Source organism: Carettochelys insculpta, chromosome 4, assembly GCF_033958435.1.
Source record: "Carettochelys insculpta isolate YL-2023 chromosome 4, ASM3395843v1, whole genome shotgun sequence".
NCBI classification, from domain to species: Eukaryota; Metazoa; Chordata; order Testudines; family Carettochelyidae; genus Carettochelys; species Carettochelys insculpta.
The window spans coordinates 68025281-68038909 of record NC_134140.1 but is presented as its reverse complement, the minus strand read 5'-3'; the positions used below and the strand labels follow the sequence as shown (position 1 = coordinate 68038909).

General features: G+C 42.7%; 1 protein-coding gene across 1 annotated transcript in view; it reads left to right on the top strand.

The window, feature by feature from the left end:
* GALNTL6 (polypeptide N-acetylgalactosaminyltransferase like 6) overlaps positions 1-13629 on the top strand; it is a 910287-nt gene that overhangs the window by 394856 nt on the left and 501802 nt on the right. Inside the window, exon 3 of the mRNA XM_074991866.1 lies at positions 8605-8743. Within this exon, the coding sequence (XP_074847967.1) occupies positions 8605-8743 (139 nt within the window). The remainder of the gene's footprint in view (positions 1-8604; positions 8744-13629) is intronic.

Here is a 13629-nt window from a genome sequence, read left to right as displayed (position 1 = left end):
AATGGCTCCTTTTTCGGAGCCACCTCCTTAGAAAAATTTTGTTTGAACCCTTGTGTAAAGTTAAGCCCATGCGTATGCCTTTACAAATTTGGGTCTGAAATTCAGGCTCACTGGTGCTGGATTTAAAGACTATTTTAAAGAAAAGCTTGGTAATGTTATTGCATGAAGAAATTCATAATGCAATTAATTTGTAAACTATCTTCACATTATGAAGCAAGAATGCCTGTAGCACCTTAAAGACTAACAATATTATTTATTACGTAATGAGCTTTCATGGGAAAGACCTGCTTCTTCAGATTCTGGAGCAGAACTGAGAGAAAACTGAGGAATCAGTTAACATAATTAAAAAGTAAGGAGGGGGAACAGACAAACCTCTGGGAAGTGTAAATTAAGTGAGATGTCTGCCACCCATGCAAATATCAAAGGTGGAGAAATTGTCCTTGTGATGCATAAGGTAATCGAGATCCTTGTTGAGTTCCTGGTGATAAGTATTAAACTTGCAAAGGAATGCCAGTTCAGATGTCTCCCTTTGTAACCTGGTGTTAAAATCTCTTTGTAGTAATGCACAATCCTTGAAGTTGTTAATGGAGTGTCCTGCCAATTTAAAGTGCTCACTTTAAAATGCTACAGGACTGCTTACTTTGTTTTGCAAAGATTACAGACTATTACGGCTACCCCTCTGAGACTACCTTGCAAAAAAGCCATCAAGTCCAGCCCCCTGCCGTAGGCAGGACCAAACCCATCACATTAACCCAGCCAGGGCTTTGTCCAGGCGAGACTTAAACACCTCCAGGGATGGAGACTCCACTACTTCCCTGGGTAGACCATTCCAATGCTTCACCACCCTCCTAGTGAAAAAGTTTTTCCTAATGTTAAACCTGGACCTTCCCAACTGCAACTTGAGATCATTGTTCCATTTTCTGCCATCCATGACCACTGTGAACAGCCTCTCTCCAGCCTCTTTGCAACCTCCCTTCAGTAAGTTGAAGGCTGTTATCAAGTCCCCCCTCAGTCTTCTCTTCTGCAGACTAAACAGTCTCAATTCCCTCAACCTGTCTTCATAGGTCATATGCTTCAGTCCCCTAATTATTTTGGTTGCCCTCCACTGGAACCTCTCCAGCGTATTCACATCCTTCGTATAATTGGGGGCCCAGAACTGGACACAGTACGCCAGAGGCAGCCTCACCAAAGCCGAATAAAGAGGAATAATCACTTCTCTGGATCTACTGACAACGCTCCTCTTGATGCAACCTAATATGCTATTAGCCTTCTTGGCTACAATGGCACACTTTGACTCATGTCTAGCTTCTCATCCCCTACAACTTCCAGGTCCTTTTCTGCAGAACTACTACTGAGACAGTCAGACCCCACCCTGTAACCATGCTTGGGATTCTTCTGGCCCAAGTGCAGGACTCTGCACTTGTCCTTATTGAACCTCATCAGATTTCTTGCAGCCCAGTCTTCCAATTTGTCTAAGTCATTCTAGAGCCTATCCCTACCCTCCAGCATAGGTACCTCTCCCCCTAGCTTAGTGTCATCCTCAGACTTGCTGAGGGTGCAATCCAACCTCTTATCCAGGTCATTGATAAATAGGCGGAACAGAACAGGACCCAGAACCGAACCTTGGGGCACTCCACTAGAAACCGACCGCCATCCCTACCATCCGTTGATCACTACCTGCTGGGCCTGACCTCCTAGCCAGCTTTCTATCCATCTTACCGTCCATTTATCCAATCCACATTCCTTTAACTTGCTGACAAGAATATTGTGGGAGACCATATCAAAAGCTTTGCTAAAGTCATGATAAATCACATCCATTGATTTTCCCCTATCCACAGAGCCAGTTATCTCATCGTAGAAACTAATCAGATTGGTCAGGCATGACTTGCCCTTCATGAATCCATGCTGACTATTCCTGATCACATTCCTCTCCTCCAAGTGCCGCAACATGACTTCTTTGAGGAGGCCATCCATGTTTTTCCGAACCCTATAGACTGTTAGGCCTATAGTTCCCTGGATCATCCTTCTTCCCATTTTTAAAGATGGGCACTACATTTCCCTCTTTCCAATCATCTGGGATCTCTCGTCATCTTCAAGACTTTTCAAAGATAATGGCCAAAGGCTCATCAACGACATACACCAACTCCCTCAGAACCCTAGGATGAATTAGGTCCAGGCCCATCTATTTATGTATGTTTTAGCTTTATTATATAGTTCCTCACCTGTTCTTTCCCCACCAAAGGCTGTCCACCTTCATTCCACAGTGCACCACTTATCGCATTAGTCTGGGAGCTGTCCTTGTCCATGAAGACAGAGGCAAAGGAAGCATTAAGTACTTCAGCTTTCCCTACAATACAGATAGGAAAAAAAACAGTTAAAATAAATCAAGTTATATTCCTCCTCAATGACTGGAGAGCAAAATCAGTATTTTTCACATTTTTTCTGACTAGAACACTTTATTGCACTCTTGTTTCTATTAGTGACTGTTACGTGAGAAATTATTTTACCTGAATGTCCATGAATTACTACACAACATACTATTCTTGGGGGCAAGTTGGTTTTAACTGTCAGTTTGCAAACTGCAAAAATACTTATCTGATTAAATATGAGACTGAAAAGAGCAGCCATCTCCACAGAGCCCATATCATGGGTAGCACTGCTTTGTTCTGTGGTAGGCGGTCAGGGAAACTTGTCCTTCAAGCTTGAGAGACTCCTGATGCTGCTGCTTACAGCAGTGAGGCCTCAGTAGCATCTGTGGCCCTATGGACCATTTATTTCGCTGGAGGAAGAAAGAATCCTCATAGCAGTAGTGCTGCCTATGGATGGCTCATAGCCTGCCCTCAATTGCCTGTGAGGGACCTTGCATAGCTGAGCCTGCCTCTGAATTGCACACTACAGAACCACACCATTTCCCTCAAGGAGAGTGATAGGATTTTCCAGTTACAGTTCATAGGTGGAATTCATAATTAAAAGGCTATTTTGTGTCTAGTTATTGTATAAAGAGCAGCCATTTGGAAGAAGCATGTATCACTGCACCAAACAGGAATGTAGCAATCTGTTGTTTACTACTGTAGTTAAAATACGGAAAAACTGGTTTCCCCCCTACTACTATGTGAAATTCTTGTACAGACAATATATCCTTGCCCCTTTAGCAAGGGAATGCATAAAGATGTGCTACACTTTTCAAAGTGTGAGGCAGTGGAGGATCAGGGCCATAATATTCAGAGGAGTGGTGAACCAGCCTTTGGATTATCTGTCTTTTAAAGGCATAGATCATTTTTCCTTGCTGTCTCATCTACATTGTAGAGGAGAGTTTTTGGCTTTGTGTAACTCAAAGTGGTGCTGCACAGCTGTTCAAGTCAGGGCAATTGTTAACCCTCATGCATAGGGCCCTGGCAAACTCTCAGTCCATTTTAGTCAATTTTACAGTCATATGATTTTTAAAATGGTGAATTTCATGATTTAAGATATTAAAATCTGAAATTTCATGATAATGTAATTGCAGGGGTCCTGACCCAAAAGAAGTTGTCTAGGTGTGGTCAGGGAGTGGAGTGAGAAGGGCCTGGCACTCAAGGGATTAAAGAGAGCCTTTGAGCCCAGCTAGCTCTGCCCTGCTTTCCTTGCAACCAGTGTCAGGCCTGGCGGGAGGAGAAGAGCAAGGAGTCTGGCTCAGTTTGGGGCTGACTTGCAGGGAGTCAGGAGGGGGTTCAGTGAAGGAACCACATTTTGCCTGCTTAGCAGCCACAGGAGCATGTAAGCCCCCACTGTGCGCCTCTGGGAAACCCGAACTAAGGAGAAATTTGGAATATTGGGTCCATGCCCCAAATTTAAGGCTAGTAAAGGAGTGGTTCAAAGTCCCTAGGACAGGACCACAAGGGGAACAGCACCCTCCATCCCCATTTTGGCCTGCCTACTCAGTGAGCTAGGATATTCAGCCACCCAGAACCCAGCCACGGGCTTGCAAGGTTGTTGAATGGGGGTTACAGTATTTTAACCCTTACTTCTGTGCAGCTGATGGCAGCAGCACTGCCTTCAGAGCTGAGCAAGTGGAGAGTGGCAGCTGCTGGCCAAGAATCCAGCTCAAGGCAGAGCTACTGCCAGGAGCACAGCAGAATTAAGGGAGATGTGTTATGGTATTGCTAGCCATACTTCTGCACTGCTGCTTGCAGAACTGGGCCTTTTGTCAGCAGCTGCCACTCTTTGGCCTCCCAGGTCCGAAAGCAGCAGTACTAACGTAAGGGTGAAATGGATATGGTATTGCCAGGCCTTCTCTAAGGATTTGGAATCCTAGCTACTGATCAAAACAAACACACTGAGTCAACTGAATTTTTTTGTCTGGTGGGTCCAAGAGAATCCAGTTTGAACCTTTTGAAGAGTCTGTGAATCTACTAAGCCAGTTAATGAGCCTTCTCCCCAGTATGAAGCTTCAAAAGACTGATAAACAGATGAATTACATTAGCAAAACCTCTCTTCACAAATTTCACAATAACCTACAAACATTTACATTTTTAATATAATGGACCCAAAGGGAATTCACCTTAATTCAATATTTGTCCAGGAAGTTGCCATCTGTTAAATGAAATATTTAAAGTGTTTGCATAGTGTTTATGCCATCAAGTTTTACTAACTTTTCTGTGTCCTCCCAATGAAGCATTGCATGGAGTCTTTGCCAGTTCGTAAGCCATTTTCAGCCCTCTACAGTCCTAGGTCCCATTCCAGTGAATATTTATCTTCCTGCACAATGTCATCAGCAAAAAAAATATACACAGTGAAGCCTCTCTCCTATCCTCTGTGTCCTGGTGCCCATTTACAGTCACATAGAGGAATGGGCTTTATGCTGAGCATTCATGGCGATGTATCCTTTCTGTAATTGCCTCACGATAGTGGCATCTCTTTCTCACTAGCAATGTTACTCTCCATGGTAGTCTGATTACGTGTCTCTGGTAGGTTGCATGAACTCATGGTTTACTATAACAGTTATGTAGGAATCCTGTATGCCTTCTGTAAATCCACCAAAATTAACTGCAATTCTGGTGCTTCTCCAGCAATATCTGGGGAGCAAACACTGCAGCCATGGTTGACCTTTCAGGCATAAAGCCAAATTGGCTGTCACTTACTTGGTGCTCCAGTTCCATCCAAAGTCTTTTCTTGATCATTCTATCCAACTACTTCATCAAGTGACTCATTAGTTTGAGGGTCAGTAACTACTACATTCTTGTACAACTCCTTTATGCCTGAAGACAGAGACCAACGTGCTCTTCCTCCACTCATCTGGTATTTTTCCATTACTGTCAGGATCCAGAGTAGAGGTTGGCAGGACTAGTATCAGGAATTTGGGAGCTAGGAACTGAAGCCAAATATTAGAGATTGTATGAGAGTCAACCTGTGGGTCAGAACCAGAGACAGAACTACGAAGCAAGCCAGGGTCAATGTTGGGTACTGAGAGTCCACAACACAGAAACAAGGTAGTTGTGGAAGCTGGCTAGAAATCTGTGTTGTTGCCAGGATGCTTTCTGGTATACTACAAGATTTACTAGAGAATCAGTGGTTCAGTGAGGAATCACTGTCTGTTGAATCATTCAAGAAGTGAGCGTCCTCTTGTGTATAACCTCTATGGATTGTAGGTCACAGGGAGTGGCCATGTTATAGCTGCTAATTGGTGATTTCCTGGAGGGCCCAGGTGCAAGTCCTGTCAATCCTTAATAATATGCGGAGGTAAGCTGAGAGCTTTATCATCAGCACTACTCCTTCATCATCTAATACTTTATAAGCCTCAACCGATACCTCTGTGTTTTCCCCATCACATGAGGTATGTGCTTGCACTTACTTCCTTTACCAGTTGCTTCACTTTCTCTTCATTAACCTGTTTCTCGTAAAACCTCTGCTACCCTTTACAGTACTCTAGGCACTTCTAAAGTTGCAAATGGAAAAGTATAAGTCCTCTATGCTTCTGTGCCAAGTCTTGGGTAGTCTATGTATTCTTCCCCTCCCCTTCCTTTGTAGTCCTGCATATAAGGTTTTTAATGCCTGACCTGTAGCTTTCAAAAAGCTTTTTGCTCTTTGACAGCTTTTATTCAGCAAACTTTACACTAATCTTAGCTTTTACCATCACTTAAGCCTTTTGAATAGTAACAGAGAGATAGCTGTGCTAGTCTATATACTATCAAAACAAAAAAAAAAAGCATTCCAGAAGCATTTTAAAGATAAACAAAATAATCTATTGGGTGATGAGCTTTCATGGGGCAGACCCACTTCTTCAGATCATAGCCATACCAGAAAAGACTCAATATTCAAGGCACAGAGAACGAAAAATATTAATCAAGGTTACTTAAGCCTTTTGTTTTTCTTTTTTCCTTTCCTGCTGCTCCACATTGCCCTTCTCATTAAAATTCTCCCCTTTCATTTGGCCAGAGGCAACTTGTACTCTTTCTATAGTATGTTTTTGGATATTTTCCCCCAAATCACGTTAGTATCATAACAATTGGTTTGACATCTCCTGAGGACCTCATCTTGAAATCTCAAACTAACTTGTCTGTCCTTGTTTCTTTGCCATTTTATCCTTAGTTCAACAATTTGTCTTTTGCACCCCACGCCACTAGAGTTTTTGTCCTTATATCCATTATAAGCAATCTGTTGGTCTGTAGTCTGCTCTCGTGAGATCATTTTAGTCTCTCCTGTTTGTTTAAATCTCTTCCTATTGTCAGGGAATAATTAATCTGGGACTTGTTACTGCTCTTTATATAATTAAATGCTCCTCTCTACATACAAAGTATATATTGGCAAGAGTGAGGCCATGGGCTCTGGCAAACACTAAGACATTCTCACCAGTTTCATTTCTGGTTCCAAAACTTTGTCCTCGAAGACAATCATCATAAACCTCATTGTAGAGATGTATTTTCCCACATGTCTATGAGTTCTGCTCAGACTATTGAGTGCTCTTGCTTGTGGCCCTTCACTTATCATTTGCCCAGCATATTTTGGAATTCTTCCTTCTCCTTTTTTACAACCAGTCTCTGGTTTTTATCTATATGTGACGTTAAATATTTGTTCTCTGCTCAGTGCTATTTTTTCATCAGCCAATCTCACTTTCTTTGTTTGCCATTATTATTGTGCTACTCTTGCACTTGTCCATGGTAGTCTGAAGGCAGGTCTACAATAGGCGGGTAAGTTGATTAACAAGTGGGGTTCCGCAGGGGTCTGTTTTGGGACTGGTTCTGTTCTATATCTTCACCAACGATTTAGATATTGGCATAGAAAGCAAGCGTATTAAGTTTGCAGATGATACCAAGCTGGGAGGGGTTGCAACTGCTTAGGAAGACTTGGTCATAATTCAAAATGATCTGGATAAATTGGTGAAATGGTCAGAGGTAAACAGGATGAAGTTTAATAAGGACAAATGCAAAGTGCTCCACTTGGGAAGGAACAGTTTCACACACACAGAATGGGAAGAGACTGTCTAGGAATGAGTACAGCAGAAAGGGATCTAGGGCTTATAGTGGACCACAAGCTAAATATGAGTCAACAGTGCGATGCTGTTGCAAAATAAGCAAACGTGATTCTGGGATGCATTAACTGGTGTGTTGTGAACAAGACACGAGAAGTCATTCTTCCGCTCTACTCTGCGCTGGTTAGGCCTCAGCTGGAGTATTGTGTCCAGTTCTGGGCACCGCAGTTCAAGAAAGATGTGGAGATATTAGAGAGGGTCCAGAAAAGAGCAACAAGAATGATTAAAGGTCTATAGAACATGACCTATGAAGAAAGGCTGAAAGAATTGGGCTTGTTTAGTTTGGAAAAGAGAAGATTGAGGGGGGACATGTTAGCGGTTTTTCAGGTATCTGAAAGGATGTCATAAGGAGGAGGGAGAAAACTTGTTCTTCTTGGCCTCTGAGGATAGAACAAGAGGCAATGGACTTAAACTTCAGCAAGGGAGGTTTAGGTTGGACATTAGGAAAAAGTTCCTAACTATCGGGGTGGTCAAACAGTGGAATAAATTGCCAAGGGAGGTTGTGGAATCTCCATCCCTGGAGATATTTAAGAACAGGGGAGAGAGATGTCTGTCAGGGTTGGTTTAGACAGTACTTGGTCCTGCCATGAGGGCAGGGGGCTGGAATCGATGGCCTCTCAAGGTCCCTTCCAGTCCTCATATTCTATGATTCTATGATATGCAATGCTAGGTACAGCAATTGCTTAGCTAGAATCAACTTACCTGGCCATCCTCACAGAGGGAGGTCGATGGGAGAAACTCTCCCATCAACTTCTCTTACTCCTCATGATACTGAGGTGTACAAGGGTCAACTGCCAACTCCAGATATTTCAATTTCATGTGTGTCTACCAGGCATGCAAAATCAAACCCCAGATGACTGACCCTGACCAGGTTGCTCTTCTGCATAATAAAGTCATATACCAAGAATGTGTTTTTGTCAGATTGCATGAATTTATGGTTTATTATAATAGTTAGCTAGAAATCTCAGAGAATGCTAAGTATTTCTGCTATGATTATTCCTGCTCCATTCCTCCTTACCGTATCCTTATCTACTGTACTAAATTTGGACTTTCTGTATGATGTCAAATAAGAGACTGATAACTATTTCATTTTGTTACAGGGAAAGGTGAGCATGGAAAGCCATATCCTCTAACAGAGGAAGACCAAGATGATTCTGCTTATAGGGAGAATGGCTTCAACATACTTGTTAGTAACAACATAGCCCTGGAAAGATCACTGCCAGACATTCGACATCCAAAGTAAGTAAAATTATATTTGATCAAATGTTTCACTCTCTGTATTCAGCTGTTGCTGCTTTCTAGGGAAGTACCTCGCCCTACCAAGAAATGTGACTATGTAGCTATGGTGTGGTGTAATTAAGGTATTTCATCCAAGTTGACCAAATGTAACTATTTTCTAGAGTTAAATGTACACGCATTTTCAGACTTTGGCAGACTGGTATTGAGAGTTTTTTGGTTTGTGTTTTTATGGGGTTTTATTTAAATGGCATTTAATCTCCAAATAAAGGCTAGAAGCTGGATGTGGGTGACTGCTGCAAAAGATTTTAGTGATGATTAACTTGTACTTTTAAATAAGCTTTCACTATGTTTTTGCCCATATCCCATTTCCCTTAATATTTTAGTTGAGTTCCATGAGAGCAGTGTCTGTAGACACTACAAGTTTCACATGTATAATGAATATTCAATAACTTATGGCTGTGTCTACACTAGCCCCCTTCTTCAAAGGGGGCATGGTAATCGGCCTCAGTGGAGAATACTAATGAAGTGCTGCAATGAATACGCAACACCTCATTAGGCTAATTCTCCCCACGGCAACTTTGAAGTTGCAAACTTTGAAGTACCGGCATGCCCTGTAGCCCTGGGCACTTCGAAGTACCAGCACAAATTTTAAGTGCCCTTACTCCCCAAAAGTGTCTAATTTCTGCAAAAATTCTCAAATTTTGGGGAGTAAGGGCACTTTGAAGTTGTGCAAGTACATCAAAGTGCCCATGGCTACATGGCATGCTGGCACTTCGAAGTTGCCTCAGGGAGAATTAGCCTAATGAAGTGCTGCATATTCATCACATCACTTAATTAGGATGCTCCCCTCAGGCTGATTACCTAGTGTAGATACAACCTGTGTGTGTTTGGTTATGTTCACTAGAAACCTGATTCTGCTAGTTCTATTTATAATTTTTTTTTCCAGCAAGTATTGCAGGAATATTGGAATCTGGACTCATAGGCCCATTTAATTTTGCTAGAAAGTTGATTCTAATAGTTCCAATCATTTAGCCAAAGAACAGGAACATACTCATATAACCAATCAAAATTAATCAAGACAATTCAAATGTCAAATGCTGATTGTACCCTACAATGCAAGAAATATTTGAAGAATGTAAAAGCAGTCAAGTAGCACTTTGAAAACTAACAAAATAATTTTAGTGAGCTTTGCTTTGATAGTATATAGACTAGCACAGCTTTCTCTCTGTTACTATTGAAGAACATAGTGAATTGTTTAGAAAAAATAATAAACTTACAATCAAAATCACCTTATAATTTCTAACAGATATTTTGGAGCATAAGCTTTCATGGGCAAAGACCCACTTTGTCAGATGCATGAGTGAGGTGGAGAAGGGTTCAGAGAAGGATTTAAAGAGGGACTCTCGGTAAAGGGGAGGGCCAGAGCTGACGAGGTCTATTCAGTCAGGGTAGATATGGCTCATTATTGGCATTTAATGTGGAGTTATGAACATGAGAGGATAAATCAAGTCAGTTCAGTCAGGGCCCATGTGGCCCATTTTCAGTTGCTAATGTGGAGGTGTGAAAATCAAGAGCAGAGAGACTGCTTTTGTAATGGGCCAACCACTCCCAGTCTCTGTTCAATCCTTGGTTGATGGAGTCAAATTTGCAAATGAATTGCAGCTCTGAAACTTCTCTTTCCATTTTATTTTGAAATTTTTTTGCTGTAGGACTGCTACTTTTGAATCTGTTACTGAGTGACCAGGGAGATTGAAGTGTTCTCCTACAGGTTTTTGCATGTTACCATTCCTGATGTCTAATTTATGTCCATTTACTCTTCTACATATTATTTTTATTCTCTGTATGTAATAGAGATGCTGAGAGCCATTGAACCAAACTATCCATCTTGTATATGATGAAACCACTTCAAGCTGGAGTGGGGGATATAGCAATCAGCGCCCTTAACTCCCCTAGTTCCAGCACTTCTGAAGAGAGATTTTCCAGGCTTTTATTTTTGCTCAGAATGCTCTGTTACTTAGAGTGATTCTCTCTCTCCCACCCCTCAGGTTATCAAGCAATGTTGTTAGGCAGAGATGTGTCATAGTATCATAGAGCTTACTGTTGCTATTGTTAAATGAGAGTTTGAAGAATTCCCACAGATCTTTGGGGGCAGGAGGCAGGATGACTAGTCAAGTTGCTTCTGGTTTGTGGTATTTTGGACTTTGGACTTTTTTAGACATGTTTTATTTATTAAAACTTCAGTCTCTGGACAGTGACTTCTGACCTTCCCTACAGCAGAAGTAACAATAGAGTGTGATAGCAAAAAGTTGGTTCAATCAGCAACAGTTTAGGATACTATGTAAAGGGAAAACTCTAGAACAAAAATAAATAACTAGATAAATAATTTTTAACCTGTAGTAGTCACTCATTCTCAAATGGGAAGGGAAGCTGCTCCATCTGCCTCCATCAGGCAACAAAATGGGTTGGGTGCAGCTGGTCAGGAGCAAGCAAGGACAATCAATAGCTCTGACTGGGACAAGCACTTAAGTAGGGGGCTGGCAGAGCACTAATCAGTCTTTAGCCTTGAGCCGCCTAACTATGGCTGAGAGCAATCAACGGTCTGGGCTCTGTCCCTTTGATAAGGCAGAGCAATAAGGAGTCTTCAGCCTTAGCTAGGAGGATGTAGGCTAATGTCTACACTATGGACTTTACACTGGCGTCACTATACCACCACAGCTGCACCAATGAGTAGTCTCTTGTGTAGCTGCTCTATTCCAGTTGGAAAGAACTCCTCTTGCCAGCATAATTAAACTACCACCCAGAAGTGGTGGTAGTTACTTTGGTATGAGATGCTGTCCCACTGATATAGCACTGTCAACACCAGCACTTTTGTCAGTGAACTTATACTAGTCAGGACGTGTGTGTGTATGTGTGTGTGGTTTTTTTTTCATATCCCTTGCTGACAAAAGTTTTGCTGACAAAATTGCTGGTGTAAGCAAAGCCTAAGGCAGGCAGACAGACAGTCTATAGCTTTGGCTAGGATGAAGAAATAAGTGTTGAATCTTTAGACTCAAGTCTTCTGGCTAAGGCAGACAGCAAGCAACAGCCTAGAGCCTCCAGATCAGGGCAACTGACAATCAGGGTGCTGGCTTTCAGCTCTAGCATGAGTGTGATGACAATCCCCAAGTGTAGTGTAGCGGCAATAGGAATAAGGGGACTTGTGCCCACCTCACTCCATCAGGTCTGCACTCAGGCTCCTGTTACTGGTGGATAGTACTGCTACAGAGTCACTGGGAAAACAAAAATCTGCTGCCTGTTTTCTCAGCAGCACAATCTGACTGAAGTCTGTTTCCCCCGGACTATTACCGACTTCATTTAGTAGATGTTGCTCCTTTAAGCTGTGGCTCTGTCTTGTCGCCTCACAGGTGGATGGTGACCACTTCCACCACTCTTTGGGGACCTCTGCCTCTTTTCTGAGTAGGGCACCGGTCTGCCTGGCTGCTGGTCCAGGTTCCCACAGCAGGCTCTGCTCCTAAAAGGGACATCCATTTCCTTCTGTGGTACAGCCACAGATGGGCTATACGACACTCCCTTTATACTTGCTGCCGTGGTAATTCTGGTGAGGGTCTGGCCTTGCACACCTGGGGAGGGTTGGCAGTCACAGAATCATAGAATCCTAGGGCTGGAAGTGACCTCAGGTGGTCATCGAGTCTAGCCCCCGCCCTAAAGCAGGATCAACCCTAACTCAATTGTACCAGCCAAGACTTTGTCAAACAGGGACTTAAAAACCTTGAGGGATGGATATTCCACCCCATCTCTAGGCAACGCATTCCAATGCTTCACCACCCTCCTGGTGAGATAGTTTTTTCCTAATATACAACCTACACCTCCCCCTTTATAACTTTAGACCATTTCTCCTTTTTCTGCCATCCATCACAACTGAGAAGGCCCATCTCCATCTTGTTTAGAGACACCCCTTGAGGAAGTTGAAGGCCGCTATCAAATCACCCATTACTCTTCTCTTCTGCAAACTAAATAAGCCAGATCCCTCAGCCTCTCCTCATAAGCCATGGGCTCCAGTCCCCTAATCGTTTTTGTTGCGCGCCACTGGACCCACTGCAATGCATCCGCATTCTTTTTATACTGGGGTCCCAGAACTGGATGCAGTACTCCAGATGTTGCTTCACCAGTGCCAAATAGAGGGGAATATTAACTTCTGTAGATCTGCTGGCAATACTCCTCCTAATGTACCCCAATATGTCTTGGCTACAAAGGCACACTGTTGGGTCATATCCAGCTCTCATCCACCAAAATCCCCAGGTCCTTTTCTGCTGTAATGCTACTTAGCCAGTCAGTCCCCAGTCTGTAACAATGCTTAGGATTCTTTTGTCCCCAGTGCTGGACTCTGCACTTCTCCTTGTTGAACCTCCCCAGATTTCTGTTGGCCTAATCCTCCAGTTTATCTAGGTCACTCTGAACCCTAGGCCTACCCTCCAACGTATCTACCTGTCCCTCTGGTTTAGTGTCATCTGCAAATTTGCAGAGGGTGCAATTCATCCCCTCATCCAGGTCATTAATAAAGAGGTTGAACAATACTGGCCACCAGAACCGATCCCTGTAGCACTCCACTTGAAACCGATCACTAGCCAGACATTGAGTCCCTTGCTCTCAATTCAGAGGAAGGCCACTCTGCCTCAGTACAGACTCGTAACAGACCCTATTCACTCTACTGCAGTCATTTACCTCTGGGAGATTATTGGCTCTCTGCTGGCTGGGTGCAAAGGAAATATCAGAAAAGTAAATAACTGATTTTTCAGTTATTGGAATCTGAACTCATAAGACCATTTTCATTAGATATTTCTTCACCATTTGCAACTCCCTATTAGGATGATATTTTTTTCACATTT